This window comes from Aythya ferina (genome assembly GCF_964211825.1).
Source record: "Aythya ferina genome assembly, chromosome: 6".
Classification (NCBI taxonomy): domain Eukaryota; kingdom Metazoa; phylum Chordata; class Aves; order Anseriformes; family Anatidae; genus Aythya; species Aythya ferina.
In genome coordinates, this window is record NC_140303.1 from 28,068,076 (window position 1) to 28,088,176 (window position 20,101).

At 44.7% G+C, this 20,101-nt stretch overlaps 1 protein-coding gene across 5 annotated transcripts in view; it reads right to left on the reverse strand.

Annotated features, from left to right (window-relative positions):
- The window catches only part of GLI2 (GLI family zinc finger 2), a 297,910-nt gene that overhangs the window by 41,267 nt on the left and 236,542 nt on the right, over positions 1-20,101 (reverse strand). For all 5 annotated transcript variants that reach the window (XM_084523598.1, XM_084523599.1, XM_084523600.1 and 2 more), the window contains one exon: positions 497-699. In XM_084523598.1, the coding sequence (XP_084379724.1) occupies positions 497-699 (203 nt within the window). The remainder of the gene's footprint in view (positions 1-496; positions 700-20,101) is intronic.

Sequence of the window (20,101 nt, forward strand, 5' to 3'; positions counted from 1 at the left end):
GTGCACACCCCCAGACAAAAAGCCAAGGGGAGACAACCCAGCCGGCATCGCCTCCTCTCTGCTGGGTCATCTACGGACACACCAGGCAGCCAGGACAACTGTGACCCTTCTGGAGGGGAGCAAGGCTCCTGGTAGAGACATCAGAGCAGGAAAGCTCAGAAGAGAGCTGAGTGCTGCAGAAAGGAACATACTTTAAGCAAAATATTTATAATACGATCCAGTGGTAATAGCTATTCTCACGCTCTGCTTTCTCAGCGCAATGATGCAAAACAAATGTGTAGTTAAAGGGGAAGAAGAGGGGAAAAAAAAAAAAGGAAAAGAAAAAGAGACAGCTTTCCCACTTCAGAGAGCAGCTGCGGAGCCCTCACAGCTGTATGTCCCTGGGTTGCAGGGAATTTCAGCGCTGGTGAGCGACAAGCGGCACAACACAGGCATCCCCGGTGGTGAACCCCGGACCGGCCGTGAGAGGCAGGATGCGGTAGCGGGGGTCTCTTACCGTCGGCGGGGCTGAGGCCTCTGGCAGCGGAGATGACGGAGAGCGTGGGGCTGCCGTGGACGGAGCGGAGGTAGTGCTCCATGTGGGGCGTCACGTAGGGGTGCGGCGGGCTGAAGGGCGACTCGCCGGGCCCGGCAGGGTGCGGAGACAGGCGGATGAGGGAGATGTCGGAGATGACGGGGCTGCCGCTCAGGGGAGGAGGCCTGAGGAGGAAACAGAGAGAGGCTGTCACTTGTGGCCACACTTTTCCCTCTGATTCTGCTGGGAGGAGGTTAAGAAGAGGGCTAAAAATCACCTGGTGCCCGGCGGCTCACCCCGCCTGGGCTGCCTTGCCGAGGGGTGCAGGCAGCATGGGGCCAGAGCAGCTCCTGTGTGCCTGGAGCCAGCCCCAGCCCCCACATGGGCAGGATGGGGACCAGGGGACATCCACAGCGTCCACCCAGCCACATGAGTGGATGCAGCTCGGCGGCCCCGACCGCGCAGCCCTCCTGCCCGCGTCCATCAGGGCTTGCACAAACCCCTTTGACAGGTCGGCCCTACAGTTCAGAGGGCAAAAGTTCAGGAGAGGTTTTATTGCATGCTTTCTGGGGGCCACCACTGCTAAATGCCTCAGATCTTCCCCAGGCTAAATGTTACCTGAGAAAGGAGCCAGCAAATGCTAGGGATTCAGCAGGTAACAAAAAAAAAGTCAGAGACATGTTTCGGCACTTGAGCAGTTTTCACAGGGTGGGCAAAGACAGAAGAGAAATCAAGCAGACATCTCCCAGACACATCTATTCCTGTATCCTCTGTCCTCTTACACAAACCGCAGAGGATGCGAGGAGGGGAAGAAAAAATGACAGGCCGTGACCTGAAAAGCAGAGAATCTGAGCTAGACACCAAAACAGGCAGAGCTGCCATCAGGCCAAATGGTGGAGCTAAATCTGCTCTGTGTTAGCCTCCCCTGTACAGCCAGAGCTGCTTGGAGTCGGGCTCATGCCAGGGCCAGCACTGGGCCCTGCCTGGGTGCCCCAGCAGGGCTGGGGGAGATGGATGTGTGCCTGACGGGATGGCACCCCGGGGACAGGGCACCATGTGGATCTGGCAGTCCTGGGGCAGGGATGTGGGATGCAGGCTGAGCTATGGGGTGACATTACCAGTGCCCTGCCCTAAGATTATCCAAAGCTGCCACTAGCGAGCAAATCCATCTCTGCGCACAGATAACCACAAGCGCGAGGGTCTGAGCAGTTCAGGCACGCCACCTGCACCTCAGGATGTCAGTCCCACCCTGCCTTATCAACAGCTCAGGTGCACTCTAATTTATTTATAATACTTGCATATCAACAAAACCACACAGAAACGTAATATAAGTTTTGCAGACTTATTCAGCAGTTTACGAGCGTGTTTGTCTTTGTTTGATCTTCTGTGTGTTTCTCTGTCTTTCTGATAAATTAGTAAACCTTGTGGTTTTTTGAACACTTTCTGCTGATGGGTAGTAAATTAAATGTCTTTTAAAATATTTATAGTTCAAAGTACTCTCCTGTAGCACTACACCGCGTGGCTCACTGGTGTGAAATACAAGGCAGTGAAACCGTATCAGATACAAAGCTGGGTGAGGGACTGGTGGCGATGCAGAGCCGCCGGCACGCGCTCCTCGCACCGAGAGCTGGGTTTCGCCAGATGAACACCCAGCGGGATCCAGCCTGTTTTCCTTCACGGCGCCGAAAGACAAACTTATGATGGCATCGCTATTTCAGACCTCATAAGCTCCCCACCTGCGTCGCTCCAGCAGTTCGTTACCCAAATTACAGGGTGACGGAAGCCACCCTCGGAAAGGGCCGTCAGGAGGGCCGCTTACTGCTGAGGCTGCTCGTAACGGCGGCCGAGCACGGAGCCGGCCGATTTATTTCTACCGGGGAGGAGGGAGAAGTGAATCAAAGCCTCTGTTCCAGATTTAGTTTCAATTCATTTCTAATAATCTCCACCGCCTCATCTGGAAAAAATGAAACAGGATTAAAAAAAATGATGTCATTAAGAAAACATCTGACTAATTTTTCTTCTGACGAAGACTTAATATAAGTGAGGGGGGGGAAGTAAATTAAAAGCAGCCCCAATCTTCCCTGGGCCACAGAGCCTGCCTTAATACATAAGCCATGAAAGAAGTTTTCTTACATATACAATAAGTTCCCTCTTTCATCAGTACTCACAGCTTCTCCCAAAAGGGTTGTGAACTTCTTTGATGCAGGCTTGAAACTATGTATTACCAGGTTTACGAGCCTTCGGAGCCTCTGCTGATCAAACTGTGAGGCCGACATCTAAAATGTGTATAACAATATGAAGGGTTTGCTGTTCATTTTCCCCATGCTAAATTGGGCAGAAATGCTGGAGTCCCTCAGAACAGGAAAACTCCACCCTGGCCAAAAAGGTAACACTGGGAAAAAGATCAAGAATTCCCCCAAAATGCATGCAGCTGGAGACCCGGGCGGGATTTCAAGAGGAGGCTGGCCCTGCACATGAAGACCAGGCTGGAGAGCAAGTTTGTCCTGACAGCTTTGCTTAAAGCCTCTCATTGCTACATCTCCTTGTTTGCCTGTTAGGATAGCTGTCCTCAGTCAGGTCTGGCTCCTGAAAGCCCTTTCAGATGGGAATCACCTCTGACTGTTGTACAATTCTAGCAAAGCACGTCCCAAAATAACATGGCTTCTGATAGCTGCCTACCAGGAATAGCTCACGTGCCTGGAGCCACAGCCTCCTCTGCCCCCAGATTCCCCAAAACTGGTCTTCCCCTCTCTTTCCAGTTGCCTCACTGGCATGATTCCTTATCTGACCCCCAGCCCTGGGCTGTGCCGTTGCATCGGCACGCTGCCAACACACAGCAAGAGGCGGCCGGAGCCTCGCAGGGCTGCTCCTAGACAAAGGAGGAGCAAAGGGAGAGGGATGGGCTGCTGCTCTGCGGAGGCACAGACGTCTGGCTCAGTGCCTTTACTCGTGGGCACTGCCCAGCCCCATGCCCCAAGCCCCTGCCCATTCCTCCTTGACCCATAAATCATGTTCCAAACACTCCAGTGCTTGGGGAAGAGCTCCTGGCTCTGCTGAAGCCAGCAGTGTGAAAGTCTTCTGCCTGCAGCGGGACAAGGGATTTCACCTGACCACGTGCATTTCTGAAGGAACTGGCATTCTGGTTTTCAAATAGGCTAAGGGAATTAGGTGTCCAAACGCCATTAAATTTAATGGGAGCCAGGGGCCTGTTTTCCCCGCGGCTGCGGCAAGAAGCCCAGGCTCTATAATTAATGCTCAGGACTTGTATAACAAATTGCATCTCTGACGAAGTGCACCAGCCCTGATTCATTTCCCCACCCACCCAGAAGAGGCTCTGCCTTCCCTGCTCGCTAACAGAGGGAGACACTGAGACTGGGGAGAAATTAGCTGACCCCATCTAAGGGCTGCAGGGCAGTGCTGGAGGCAATGCACTCTGCTTAACGCTTTACAGAGCAAGTTTTCATTAGGGCAGTGGATAATGCTCCTCAGTTAGCATAAATGCTTACACTGTTTACCTGCAGTCATGAACCAGCCATCCCAAAATCTTTTATGAGGGAGATGTGGCACCATCTCCCTGCTGCCGCATGCAGGTCTGGAGCCTCCACAAGGGGTACCCAGCAATGAATGCAACAGTTAAAGAAGTTGCACATTTCTGAAATACTCTCCATCCATTAAATAAAACCCAGAAAAATGGGGACAATTAAATGGCACTAATGTCCCATGACTAGTCTAAATTAATAGCTATGTGCCAAATGTATTCATTCAGCAGAAAACAAAGGGCTGAATACTTTTCCATATGCTTAATGGAATATGGACACTTGCAGGCAATTGTTTTGCTGTGCAATAAAAAACTGCATGCTGCTACACAGGAATGGAAGCTAGGAACAGAACTGCTTATGGGGGTATCATAGTCTGGTAGAGTTTTCCTATAAGAAGAAAAAATCTTTTAAAGCCAACTATCCCATCCAAACCCCACATAATAAACCCTTGCTTTTGTTTCATAACATAAATAGAACATCCTGGCCTGATTTTCACAAATGCTGTGTATCCAGAATAGCACTCAAAGTCCGAAGGAGATGTAGGAGAGCCATAGGGTTATCCAAAAAAGGGTCCACGCTTGTGGCAGACACTCTACGTATGGGATGCCACAACTTTATCCAGCGGGAAACCTACAGTACCCCAGCCGAACGGTTCAGCCTAAACAACTCTCATTAGCCCCTTGACTTCACCTCTGTTTATTTCTGATTTAAAGTCCCTTACAGCAGGAAGGGCGGGAGGTCGCGACACTTGCGTGGTACCCTCAGGATGAAACTCTGCGAGGTCCCTCAAAACGAGGCACCTTTCAGAGGTCAGCCCTGGGCCACGATGATCAGATGCATGTGGCATTTGATCATTCACAAATATTGTCCCCCTCCGTTTTTTTTGCCACTTGGAAAGCAGAGGACGCGCAGGCTGCAACGCACTGGGAGGAAGGGGCATGGAGCTGCCCTGCAGCTGCCCCAACCTCCAGCAAATGCCCAGGAGCATAGGGCAGCCTGGTAATGATGTGATGGGGAATCTGTCCTGCTTCCCAGCTCTCCTGACACTGCAGCAAGGTGATAATGATCCGATAAAGTGACTTAGTGCTCCCATACAGGGCTAGAAACTCAAAGACGCCAGCTTCTGTGTCCCACTAAGGAGATGGGGACCCAAGAGACATCACATGTAACAGCCTTCCTCTGCTGGGATTGCTCAGAAGAAGTCATTTTATTTATTTTTCCTGTAATTTATCATCTCTAAAATAGGATTAATACATTTTTTCACACCCACAAAGATGAATGTTATAGAAAATCAGAGCTACCTTAAGCAATTCAACAATGCTCTCACTTACAGTGAAGCTGGACAAAAATTGCTACAGCTTCCCTGCAGAAATTTAACAGGCATGCTTTGAGCAGTTCATGTTTTCTCCTCTTCCCTCAAATATGGCTTTGAGGCATTGAAAGAATGAAAAAAAAAAAAAAAAAGAAAAAAAGAAAAAGAAAAGAAAAGATATTTTAACAGTGAGGGCAAGTTCCCATTAGAACAGTTTATAGAGGGAAGTGGTAAATTCAGTACTGCTACAAGACTTTATGGCAAAACTAGATGTTTTTCTAAAAGATGGGCTCTAAATGTATCACAAGGTTTGGAGTTTTAATAGTAGGAAAGTCTAATTTCTCCCACTGTAGAAACAAAAGGGGAAATCCTATGCCCAGCATCACAGATGTCAGATCAGATAACGATGGAAGCTACTTGGGGTCTTAACAGACACAAATCTCTGCATATAAAATCCTTTGTCTGTGAATTTGTGATAAGGCATTGCTTTTAGAAGGTTTTAGGTCTATAAAAAATCCCACTACGCATCTATTGGCAGTGGTACTTGTCTAAATACCTTTAAAAATTACACCTTCAAGTCTCGTCTCGTACCACTGTAGTCAAAGGAAACTCTGCCACTGATGGCAGGAGCAACAAGACCAGGCCTCTAATTTGTCAATCACTGTTTTCCATCCACACCATGGAAACAGTATAGTAATCTATGGTGGGTCCAATTTCTTAATATATTTTTTTTCCATTCCCTAGAAAAACGCATTCAGGACTTAATGCAACTTCTAGCCTGTGAGGTCAATTTAATATATTTGTTCCAGGTACAAAAAAGTTTTTTTTTTTTTTCTTTAAAAGTTAAGAAAAAGGCAGACATATTTCATATTTCCTTTTGAAAGACCATTCTGTTTTCATACACACCTGACTGAATCAGAAGTTAAAACACCTAGACGATATTTTAGCAATATATATTGAACCAGGAACAAACAGAACAAAGATTTAATTCTACTTGATGTAACTGTATTACTATGTTTTATCAATGAAATCAAAAGTATTTTGGTTTGGAACTTGATTTTTTTTTTTGTTTTCCCATTTAAGGTCCGCCAAAAGTTAGTGATATTCTTGAGCTCACATGTTGCTGGCAACCCTACTGGGACAAGGGAGCAAAGCTGGGAGCAGAAGTAATCCTGTACAGGAACCAGTCCTCACATTAGAAATTGTCCTAACTACATACGGTTTCTTATTCTATTTATGCAGCGTTTAGCACAATGCGGGTCTAGCCTTGGCTGACACTTGTAGGCACAACTGCAACACAATAACAACAACAATAACAATATTTGCTTTTAAAATGGAAGAAAAATGCATATTTTTAATAAGTAAGGTTGCCCTCCATTATACAACACACAAAGAAGCAAGACATCAAAGGCAGAAATTAGAGTTGATACGGGACCTTCAAACCCAAATCAAATTAGTGTCTTGAGGAGAGATCTTTGATTTAAGCTTAATAGTGGTGATTTTTTCCTGGGTTGTTTTATACTTAATCAGCCACACAGCCCACTGTGCAGACATATGTTCCCAAAGCACATCAAAGCAAGTAAACATTCTGTTTCAGATCCTAATATCCTTTTTTATCCAATTATCTTACTTACATGATCTTTTAATTTAAGTTCTGAAAGCCCACCTTTTCACACAAGCTTTCCTTTAGCGATGGAGGTAGAAGGATGACCACCTCAGTTCTTGCGAGATACTCGCCAAAAAAAAACCAACACAATGAATAAATCAAAGCACGGTAGATGAGTCTCTAAGATAGTTTCTTGAGAGATTAATGATGAAAGCCTTCAGAGACGAAGTGTATTGTAAGAAGGGGAACTTCAAGGAAAGTAGCTGAGGGGGAGAGAGAAGGAAGGCGAGAGAAAAGGCATGAAAGAAAGCATGGATAAAAGTGCAAGAGCCAACAGAAGTCATTCAGCAACAGACTGAAGGAAAGATGCAAACCTGGAGGTGTGTGAACTTCAGGTTCAAACCACCAGACGTGAGAACTTGATTCCAATAGTCACAAGATGTGAAGGCCGGGGTGTTAAAACACTGCGGGCTCAGGGCGGGGAAGGGATGAGGGCTGGGAAGCAGCTTTGGGGGTGTCAGGGGCAAATGAAGTGGGAAGCAGTGAGGAATGAGATGGGGCAAGGGGGAGGCAGGGACCAGATCCTGATGGCAGAGCTGAGTGGGAGGCTGAGGAGGATCTGAGAGAATGTTGCACTGGGGAGAGCGTGTGGGAAATGGGTGTTAGAAAGATGTGTCGGATGTGACACAGCCATTTATCTGCATCTGACTGATTTCCCTTGGGACACATGGTGAGGGTATTAGCACTTTCGAGTGAATACTTTTGCTTGTAGCTGTGAAGACCCTGGGCTTCGGCAAACAAATGGGAAGTGATCCCTGTTTCGTGTCTTCTTCCCATGCTACTTTTGGGTGGGGTTTTTCTGCCTTAAAAGAAATCAACGTTCAAGTGCGATGAGGGCTTAACATTTAAAAGACTACCCCTATAGTACTTCTGAGAAGTCCCTTTCCATGTTGTGCCAGCACCAACCTGTCATGGAGATGGTGAGTCAATAGCAGCAACACTGCAGCAGCGAAGCTCATGGAAGAGTCAAGTAAACCATAGAAAACGCTTATTAATTCATTACATTTTAAATCTGCCTTGGCTCCGTACCCGTCATATCCCAGAAAAGCAAAAAAGGACCATTCCTCTTCATCATGACTGTAATACAATCAACTGGCTGCAGCATTACTCTAGCCAATGTTAACTAACAGAGCCTATGTCAGACATCTATAATTTCATGTTAACAAATTAGGTAGACTCCTGCATTTCCTGGTACCTTGAATGCCCAAGAAGCTCATAACTTTTCTTTATATGCAAAATGTCACGGAAAGGGCAAACAATGTTATGCCAGAAGACCATAGCCAAATCACTTGGTTGGAATGTGCTGTAAATCATGGGGTGAATGGAAAATGAATCTTTGTTCCAGGGCAGTGTCTTCCAGCATTAATGTTGCTGCTAAAACCCCCCTTTTCTATTGGGAATGTTTTCTTCCCAGAATCCAAGATCTTTAAATTCTATAACTAAGCAAGACACCAAGGAAGGAAAATGTACACCCAACTAATTATAAAAAGCCAGGAATTATTTATGCCGCTCTTCTGAAGTAGAAGGGAAAACCATTGGAGTTCATGCTTCAGAAAGATGCAATGCTTGCCCTAAGCAGCAGCAAGCTGTTGTAACCAACTGGAAATGACCAGAAAAATGTGGCTGACAAAGGGGAATAAAATGAACAGGAACAGGTACAGCACTGATCTCTACAAAACCTTTTTAGACACAGCAGTAAGAGGAGCTCTGTAGGTACAGGTGACTGTGATAGCCCCACAGAAACACATCTCACACGCACATATGCACATCCCAAATATGCTGCTGGTGTGCTGCATGTACCTGCCTCTGGTGCATCACAGCACAAAGAAGTAAAAAAGACACATTCCAATAATAGCAAAGCTTTGGGTTGGAGCTCGGCAGGTTTTCTGTAGGAATTAATTTTATTGGCATTTGACACATTTTAAACAGCAACAGCACTCACAGAAACCTCAAAAGGGAAATATTCCTGAACAATATATAATAAATACATTGATTTCTAATAATAACCATCTGCCCTAAATCTTCTTGCTGACAGGTTTAGTTGGACCAAAGGCCCCTTTCACATCTACTTTGTGACAGTTCCCATCACTACATAAAGACTTTGAAGTGCCCTAACATGCAGTAAAATGCGAGATAACCTACCAAACTGTCAATATTTCTTCACTTCTAAAAGGAAATGCTAATGGCACTCGAAGAGCTCAAGATGTAATGTAAGATCTGATCCAGCGGGCTGGCTGATCTAACCATCCTTTCCTTTGCTACAAGGATGCTGAACAGCAAGCAATTACATGCTGAAGAGCAGAACTAGGTAAAAGTTTTTCACTGATAACATGACTGCAGGGAGAAAAACCTTTTTATTCCTAACGAGCTTTTCTTTCAGAAATGTCTTGAGCTTTCTGTGTAAAGCAAGAATTAACAATATACTTACTCTTTCTTCTTTTTAACCTATCACTTTTTTTTTCCAACTCTTTTTTTTTTTTTTTTAAATCATTAGAAAGAAAGTAAAGCAGAATGAAACATGGATGTTTTAAAAATCTGGACAATGTTCAGCAGTTAATTTTCCATATGGAAAGGATGAACACAAATATTTCAGAGAAAGCAGAATCTCTCTCCAACTGACTGTGATAAACACCTGGCATTTCTCTACCAGTTCTAGCATGCAGTGTTAACACTAAGGAAGGCTCTACTGCAAGGGAAATGAAATGTGATAAACCAAAGCCTGGTCCTCTGGTAAAACCCTTGCACTGCTAGCAGAACTGTACAACTCCGACAGACTTCAAAGGAACCAGGCTGCCCCCGCAAACCAGCCTGTGATAAGAAGGAATGAGGTGTTTGATATCATCGACCACGTACCACCCAAAAATCCTTTTGCTCCATTTGTGTCATTCTCTGCTGTTGCTTTCCAGTTCACCAATTACAAGAGAAAATCTAACATATTTATCGGGTAAGAAATAGGGTGCTGAGGTTCCGCTGCTATTTACTGCTGAAGACTTACACTTGTGCTTTTCAAACTGTGCCCTGCAAAACCCTTGGGAATCACAAAGAACTCCTATAGGTGCTGTGAAAGACAACAAAAAGCCCTGCGAGCCTCCTGTCATTCAGGCTAAATTCACTATGCTGTGTTTGACAACCCTGCTGGAAAATTTTTTGGGAGGCCACAGATCGTAATAGCTGGAAAAGCCCTGTGCTTCTCCAAACCATTAAAAATCGCATAGGTGGCATTTGCAGGGCAATCACCCTCCACCACCCAGTCCACCCAACAGCCACCAAAGCCAGCTAGCACCAGAGCACACACAAATTAGGCACCTCTGCCACACCAGTGCAGAGGCAAACCTGTCTCCCAAAGTCAGCGGTCCTGTATACCTACTGTCACACCTCCCTCCTGCCGCCAGCGGCTCACTGCCACGCAAGGGGAGACCTGCAGGCCTCATCTTTCATTCTCTTATCTCATGCAGCTATTCCTTATGCAGACACATTTCTGTATACAAATCCCATTATACTTGACCCTCGGTTCACCCTGTTTCCATTACAACGCTGTAGACTCAACCAGACTTGCTCCAGTGCCAACTCTGTGCTGTCATTCCTTGCGCAGAGTGGTAATAAAGAAATCACTGTTTTAAGCTGACAAAGAACAGATTTCTTACTAAGTAAACACTGATGTTTTGGTAGGGAAATTAAGTTATAAAATTGTGTCTACAAAGGGAGACCATACAGATGGAGTTTGTTAAGAGCCAGCAATACAGTCAACAGTGGTTAATTCAATTGCCTGCTACTTATCAGATTTTTTTTAAAGGCTTATCCAGCTTTTGTAAATGCAAATGCAGGAAAACATTTCAAAGAGTCATCGTTGTCTTCGCTAGGGAATGATACACACGCACACGGCTTTTCGAGGCGGAAGAGCCCGCCCTCGCGCATCCGCTGCGGTTGAGGCAGGGACCAGTGGATGGTAGGAGCAGACAGCTGAGCATAGCACAGCTCATCACCGTGCCACCACACTCCAAAGGTGTGCCTTGCTTCCCCCAGCCACTGCTCTCATCTGCCTTTCTACCTGCCTGGTGCCCCACATCAATTTTAGACACCCCAAACCTTCCTTCAGCTCTGTCAAAAACAAGGCACTACACTCAGCTGAGAAAAGAAAGGGAATTCACTATCTGCAGTCTTCAGCTGAGCCTTAAATGAGCCCGCCACAACCTTAGATGTCACATCTGATTCCCAAAAGATTCTCTTTGGAAAAAGGCCCAGGCTGACTCCAGGTCACTGAAGCTGCTTCTGTCCTAAATGCAGCAGTGGCAGAGGCACAGCCACCCTTTAACCTTGTGTGGGAATTGTAGCTGGGTTTTGGGGTGCTGACTGTAAAACAGGGTTTGTTTTTACAGCATCAGAGATTGCAAATGCTCCCAGACATCCTCCTCTTGCTAGCAGCTCTGGTGACACCCCATGCTGATGGACTGGGGCATAAGGAAGAGGTTCCTCATCAGTCCACAAACCTCAAAGAACTCCTCTCTTGTATCTCACTGAACAACAGGTTATGTTCCTGTTACAGCACCTAAGTGAAGAGAATGATGAGACCTCCAGCCCCGATTCTACCTGCTCTACCAAGCCCTTGAACCATGCAGACCTGAGGAAGAGGCAGAGGTCTTATTTGCATGGCTGATTGCAGGTGCCCAACTCATACAGCATACTCATTGCTTCCCAAACAACAGCCAAAAGTCTTTCTGGGATGATACTATAGGTACTCTGATTATAACCTCACTCCTCACTTTTGGGGATGGTTTAAAGTGACTATAGAATTGTGGTATTTTGTTTTGTTTTCTACATTTTACCTAGAATGAAAGAGAAAATTTTTTTGCATAGGATAAAGATCACTGTGGGACTCATTGTGGAGCATGATGTAAAGTCTCAGGCTAGCCAAAGGTTATTAACATTATATGCCCTTTAAGCAATGCACTTAGTCTAAACAAGATGGGCTTAGGCTGGAACTGTGTAAATACACTGATTTTATTAATAAAAAGTAAAAATGGCTTTCTTAAAGAGAGATATTGCTGGGTAATCAAGTCACCAACTATTGGTTCTATTTAAAATTCAAGAGAAGGGATATTAAAGGTACTCATATTTTAATAAAAACATTTGCAATGGTTTTAATAATTCAGCACAAAATTTTAACATTTCTCTCCAGTTGTGGAAAAGCAAAACACTGGGCCACTGTACCATGGTCTGGGAATGAGAAAATGTAACTGCTCAGGTGCAGTGGATTACTTAACCTATTTAGACAACAACGATCAACTAACTAACCCTGAAAATCAAGGTTATGCTGAAATTCCAGCAGCGAGGTTTTCCACGTGGCAGCAGCTCTTGAAAATCCCATTAGTCCTCCCTTAGCACCTCTAAGTCTCTTTTGTGGCCCACATTGCTTTCAGTGGGGTGTGAGCTCCTGCACACATTCCGTGTGGAACCGGGCTGGCGATGGGAGCGGGATGTCTAAATACCTTGGGCTCTGAGTTTACTTTGAAAATAGGACTTAAGGACCTGCACTTTGTATATTTTGGGTTTTGTTTTAGTTGCATTTTATGCATAATTTGTTAAAATAAGCAAAACATATGACAGTAAAGAAGGTTTTTTAAACGTTTTACCATTTAAATAATCAATAGCATTATTAGTAACCAAGGAAATTCAACTGTCCAGAAAAAAACCTCTAATATTAACAATTCCCTTTATGTGCATCACATTATAATGCAAGTTTTAAAGCTGTTCATAATGTAATGGCAAAATAATTACTCCTGCTCAGCACCGCAGTACACGTTTGGTTCTCATGAATACTGTAAGGATTAATACAACCATTGATGCTGGCTGTAAAAGAGCTTGTAGCCAATAAAAAGGGTACAAGAAAGCACAGTTCGTTTTCTGAATTGAAGTATCTGCGGGACTGAGGAAGCACAAGTCGAGCTGTAAGGACCTGTGGGTAGGAAATCAAATTTTAATTACACAAGTACCACTTCAAAGATCTCATTCTGCTGTTCAGTGAAGCAGGCTGAAAGTCCGACAAGCCAAAAATGAACAACAAATGCAGCCCATGCTTTTGTACCCACAGATTTTTACTGGCGTATTTGACAAGTTCTTGCAACACTCCCAACAATGCCAGATTCCCTGGCAGCACAATCTCTATCTTTTAGTCTCCAAGAAGAGCTTCTATAAGTCTCCAGTTTCACTTCAATTTCGAGCCCCCCGTGTTGAGAAGATTTGCTCCCAGACTCTGAAGGCTCTTTCATTTGAAACTCAAATGCAATCAGGGGAGTGCAGACCATGATGCACTGTAGGCAGGGAGATTATCTTTCAGTGTAGCTTTCACCCATTGTGAATGATAGTGGATGGAAGAGATTAATACTGAGACTGCACACACACAAACACACGTACACACAAGTCCTTACTGCCCTGGGAGTTCACAGATTGCAGCAGCTTTGCCGGTGAATGTGTGAACCACAAAATTGCCCTGCCTGGGAGAAAAGCCACCAATGAACACAGAGCCGGTAGGGTTGGGGTTGGGTTTATGAAAAACAGAGCAATGAAATCAATCACAGCAACCAGAATCTGGACAAAGGCCAGTTTGGCAACGCAGTCAAAAACCAAATGAAGGGATAGGAAACCACTGAATCCAGCGGAAGTTTATGGGGAGGAAGCAAGATCTTCTCTTGAGCACAAGGCACCTCGAGGAATTTTCTGTCCCTCAGTTTGTGCCGTTCAGAGTCACCTTGGGACAGGTCACTCACCCAATACACTGCACCAGTTTGACATACCTGAAGCAACGCAATGTCTGTGTGCAAACCAAGCCCAAGTCTCTGCTCAGCATCTGTTCTTATCAAAAACCTTCACATACTTCAACAGAAATGCAAACCCTCCTCTGCAGATATCAAACATGGAGAAACCAGGCTGATGGGATCCTCAGTTCCATCAGCACATCAGGACCTGAAGGGAAAGAAGCTACAGCTCACCATGCTCTTACCTTCTTCACATTTGGCAGAAGCCAGCTCTTTAAAAAACAAACAAACAATGCTTTGAAGAGTTTCTTATTCTTGCGGTAACACTCGTCTCGGCACTGACAGGATTCAAACCAGACGCGGTTGAGGGGAATCTGGAGTCATACCAGGTTTAGATCTCACATGCCAAGAGAGGTCAAGACCCAGCCAAGCCTTGAATAGATGACTTGCAAAGAAAATCCCAGGACACAGAGGAAGTGGTGTTGGTGGGAGAGAGCCTTTCCCTCTGACTCACTAGGCAATGCCATGTGACGATGCTCTGGTGAGGAACACGGAGCGGCTGTCATTCCTATCCACCAGAGCCCCAAAGTCCACCGTATTTGTCCTCAGGAAGGGTCCCTCAGGATTCTTAAAAAGACATGGGTTGCAAAATATCTAAGTTGGCTCAATTCCATTTTATTCTCTTACATTCTGGTCATCTCATCATTGACTGCCCCGAGGGAAGGTTTGAACTTTCCTGACCTAACTCAAATTTTGGTTTGGTTATGTGTGTGTGTGCAACTTCTTTTCCAAAAATGGCTGGAAATTTAGTCGGAGTTTGGAAGTCTTTTTTATTCAAGTGAATAAAGTGGTTTGGGATCTGCCAACAGTGTTTTCAGCATGATCGGTTCTCTGTTTAGATACTTTTACTGGGAATAATATACGAACAGGTAAGGGCTATATCAAAGCATTCAGCTGGACAAAACTTTGCAGATACCTTGCTTTCCATTGGTTCTTGGCATTACTTCTTACACAGAAACAGTTGGGCTGGAGGACTAGGGAAAAAGCTACAAATAACTTCCACATAATTTCTCCCCTGGGAGCCAACTTCAATATTCTTCTCACTGGTCTACATATATTAGAATCCACTCCGACCTGGCCCCTGCTGCATACTAACTCTCGTGCTGTACCATCACCCAGCCCAAGATGCCATCACAAACTGAGTGCCTTTCGACCAGGGTAAAACAGCAGCAAAGAACTCTTTTCAGTGCCTTCCAGGGAACAGAAATCACCCATGGCTGCTTGAGAGTCTTTTTGAACATGATACCACCATGGCCAGGTTCCTCCAAGTCCAGGTTTGACAACAGCCCCAGGATCCCAGTGATAATGCTGCACTCACAGCAATGTTACATGGAAGTAACCATGGAGCTGTAGTCCCTCTTCACGTCCCTCTTAGACCTTGACTTCTACTTCACCAAAATTATCTAGAGAAACATTACTGAAGTGAAGCTCTTCATAAGAATACCAACAAATAATCAATTACTGTAACAGGTATGAATTCAGCTGCCAAATCTATGTTGTCACATGAAAAATCTCTAATATTAACTTCTTTTTTTTCCAGCAGGACTACACAAGGGGGGGGTTTAGTAACGATTTCTATTTTATGGCATCTTCAGAAGAATACCTCTATCCAGGACAGTATGTGAACACACGTTTAAATTCCTCTAAAGTCAACACTTAAGCGTGTATTTCTGATTATGCATATACTTGGGTGTTTTCCTGAATGGGGAGAGACGTAAAAACAGTCCTGTAGCCTTGATCACTTTCTCTATGTCCCTCTGCCTTACCAGCTCATCATTTCTTTCCAAATCTCTTCTACAAACATCTCATGTCTTTCTTTGTTAATCCCCATTAGATTGATCTTCCCTTCATTTACTGATTTGATGACTGAATGCTTTACTTCTTTCACTACCTTATCTTTCTACACCCTGCTTTTTGACATCTATAATGCAGTTTTCTCCTGTAAAATATCGTGCTGCACTTGAGTTAGGATGAAAGATAGCATATGAAATCAAGTGTTTTATCTCAGAACTCAGACAAATAGTCTCAAACAAGAATATGCATGTAAGAACATTGCCTTAATGCAGCTGTAAGGTCGAAGCTTTCCTATTTGTCATGTATTAACCACAATCTGGTAGTCCTTCCTCTACCAGTGGTAATTTGGGATGTGTGGTTACTCTGTGGGATCTTAAGAGGCTTTCAGATGAAGCACTCAATCAGCAGGTAACGCGTTCTGCAGCTGGTTTGCAAATCAAAAGCCACGTAAGTAGCTCCACAACCAAGCTAGGAAAGACTCCATGAAGAAGCAAGAGGAGTAGTAAGACAAATTCTTATTCAGGATGCTTTTACAGGATCAAAAGGAAAAGATTTCAAAGGCCCTCACAGGATTTAGGAACACGTTTATCTTTCAGAGAGACTGGAACTGAGAGAAAGCTCAATGTGAGCATTTCAGTTCCACGTGAAACCCTGGCATATTTTCCATGCACACCTGAGTGCACCCAGCTGTTCTTATAAGTGACATGGGTAGGGAGGAGTGTAAGAGAGGGAAAATGAGCTGAGGCAGAAAGAAATACCTCTGCTGTGAGGAGGCCTGTACAAAAGAAATACTTATAGAAAGGGCAGGAGCTGGCACTGGAACCCAACTCTCACATTTAATCCAACAGCAGGTACTTGGCAGTGGGGACACCACGGTGTGGGTCCTTCTGCTGCCTGGGGGGTGGGAGAGGATACGTCCTATCTGCCTGGCTCCCGCCACACTGCAAGGTGTTCCCCCAGTATCAGTGTAAAAATTCCTAAAAGGGTCACAATCTCCTGTGTCACTATCAGCTACCACCATCAACTGTATCACAACCCAGTCCCATACATGCCAATAAAGTGAGTGTGGGGCACACAGCAGATTTGCTCTTAAAGTGGAGTCCGTCCTATGATACCAGTATGCCTCGAGTACAGTTTTTCCATACCACATTATTCCATAAACTTTGCCACATGCATGGCCTTATCGGAGAGAGAAGACTGGGCAGAAAACATCCCCATCAGCACTACAGGAACTCAAGAGCTGTACAACCCAGTATTGAAAACTGGACTCCAAATATCCACATTAACATGTTCTTTACAGTTATTTTCTTATTTTCTAGGTACTTAACTCCTTTACCAGGGCTGGCTTGGGGGTCCTGAGCTCCAATAGAGCTTGGGAGAGTTTGACATTAACTGGAATGTGCTGTGTTTGGAAAGCTCACTGTGCCTTTGTGTTTCTAGCAGTTGACAAGCTGGCCCTAAAGGTCAACATTATTTTGAAACCCACAACACCCACTTTCAAAATAATGTTGTTAGCCAGACCCAGTACAGTGGGACTTACGATCTTAAATCACAAAGGCACTTTTTAAAAACTGACCCCTGAGTAATGTTCTAAACTTTAGCTCTGTTAGTTGTACGGTGAAACATGAAAGAACAGACATGAAAAGCCTCTGAGGCAGAAAATTGTGTAAAATCACAAATTCTCAAAATGGTCTGGCACACAGAAAAAAAACATACATACGTGGTTCAGTGTCAGGTTCGGGGATCTAGGAAGCCCACTTAAACGCATGTGTTCCCGCAGGAGTGCTCTGCAGATCTGAGATTTGTCAGAGTAACAGCACCCAGCTCTGCCCTTTGATTTGTGCAGATGTGAGTGCACGGTGTTAGCTGCAGGCAGGGTATCCAGAGTTCTGACAAATAGGGTCCTTTTTTTTATTATTATTATTATTTTTTCCTTTCCCCCCAGCCATCTGGGTGGTCTGAGAATCAGACCCGAAATACCTAGGATCCCTCGAACCACATGTTCTAATCCCAGCAGAGTTGACTCAGTCCTTCATCCTTCCAGGGTAAATTGACTTTGCTGCACTTTATTGCGTGGGGGGAACTTTTGGATGAGATTTTAAAATTTCCGCTCTGTATGGACATTACAAACCCTGCATTTTTCTTCCAGGATCACAGGCCAGCAATCCTGCTATTTGTTTTTATCTCTCAGCACCTTGTGTTATTTGCTTCCCATGGCCACTGGTAGCTGGGAATCCAGATTAACCAGCACCTGAAAAGTGATGTGCTGCAACCTTCATTTAGCAAGCCAGTAGGATGGATGGGTTTTGTCCATTTATCTCCACACACACTGGAAGGATTTCAGAGAAACACAATGAAAATGAGGAGGCTGAGCAGATTGATATTTGAGCATACATTTCAGGCTGCAGCCTGGCCAATTCATTACTGCAGGAGGAAGGATATGACAACATGCAGCAAGTATCTGGAGGGGAGTGTTACAGGAGGAGGTGTGCTAGGAGCAGGAGGGTGAAATTCAGGCAGAAAAGAAGGAGGGTGAACTAGGGAGGCGAACTGCCAAGAGAGCTCTGTAGGCTGAAAAAGAATTTGCTACAGGATGGAGTAGAAGTTTAACTAGGAGCTACAGGAGCAGAAATGGGGAGCCTGCGCACCCCTGTGCTGGACAGAAGGTGCTACACAGGAGCAGTACTGAGGCAAATAAGTCTTCACTGTGTCCTGTCCTCACAACTATAAGAAGCTGATGAGAGGGAAAACACCATCTAGAAGGGGGATTTATTTAGGATTAAGAAAAAGGAAAGGCCAGGAGGGGCAGCGCTCTGCATTTAGCTGAAAGAAAACTGGTAGGAAACAAATTCATGACATTGGGGCTTGAAAGGGCAGGAGACTGGCACCAAACATTTATCTGTTTTCAGAGGATGCTAAAAGCAAAGGAAAGTGGGATATACCATTAAGACAGGTTCTGAAAGACCCTTACTCTCTTTAGAAACTCTTGAGAAAGCAGTGGGAGAAGAGAGTTCAAATAAATTTCTCCTAAAGCACAAGCTTAACAGCGGATAAGGTAGAAGCATGAAGTCACTTTTAATCTACTGTAAAGTGATGTAAGCAGAGGGATTATCACTTAAGACTTGCTGACATGAAGCTCTGAGAATGACATTTAAAAGCAGCGGTGGATTACAGAGTGACATCATATTAAACGAACACATGCCAAAGGTTTACATAAAAGACCTGAGAGATCAGGCACTTATTCCCAATAGTAAAACCTCCTAGCCATTTTTACACTTCTGGTGGTGATTAGGCTAAATTAGAGCTGCAGTTTTTCATTCAGTAAATTGTGGTGTCACAGCCCCAGCAGCTTGGTGGCCCAGATTTTCACCGAGTGCTAATGGGCACGACTCCACCTGAGCTCACTGAGGCCCCTCACTCCAATGTGACGATGGCAGCACACAGAAACCAAAGATCCAACCCAAACATTTCCAAGTCTGATTTGCAGGACCTTGCATCTGACTGCATACTTTAGTGACTCAAAAACTATGCACCTTCAGGTCCCCCCTGGATTTCAGCTCTGAGTTTTTGAAAGTATTCTGACAACTTTAATTAAATACATACGATGAAACTATCTTCTCAATTTCATAACAGCGTAGATGTGCAAATACCTCTTATAATGAAAAATGCGTGAAACTTGTTAACCAGGTTCAAAAGGGAGATTTATTCCCCTAGAATGATTTATCCAGATTGGAAAAACCTACAGAAACATTCATGCCTTGATCACGATTTTGGATTAGCATGTCATCGTACTGAGGTCAGAAAATGTTAAGCGTGTACCTTCTCAGTTTCTGCACAGGCGGGTACACTGTGTACAGGAAAGTCCTGAGACCTGAAAACATGCCACAAGCCCCTTCTGGGGAGCTGAAAGAGTCTCAGACAGCTAATTAGCCCCGACTTTTCTCTCAAAACATTAAGGGGTGAGAATTATTGTAAGGACATTTTAGAGAAGGGAAAATGAAAGCACAGATGGAATTAAAGTAGTTTTTCCAGCTCCTAAAACAGAAGAGCAGTTTCATCTGTAGTCTCCTAGAGAAGGATCAAGTAACCATCAAGTGTTAATCCTGGTAGTTTTACAGTGAGAGCGGTATTGATAGTTCCCCAAATCACCTCCTGTAGGTTACCAAAGAGCCACCTAAAAGCAACACACTCCTGCTAATTACAGAGCAGGGAGAGGTCTGAACCAGCCTTCTGAAGGGGACCAGCCTCTGCAAACCATCGTGCACTCGCACGTTCTTATTTTCTTAAATAAATAAAAGAAGCATGTGGGAAAGAAGGGAAAAGAATAAATTGGATGTGGGAGCCCCCAAACCTGTTTCCCAAACGAGCAACGTGTCTATTTGGTGAAAGTCGTAAAAGTTTGCAAAACACATAAGAAGGCCTCTCTGAGCAGCTGTTTGCTTTGACTCCGGAGGGAGCTCGCTC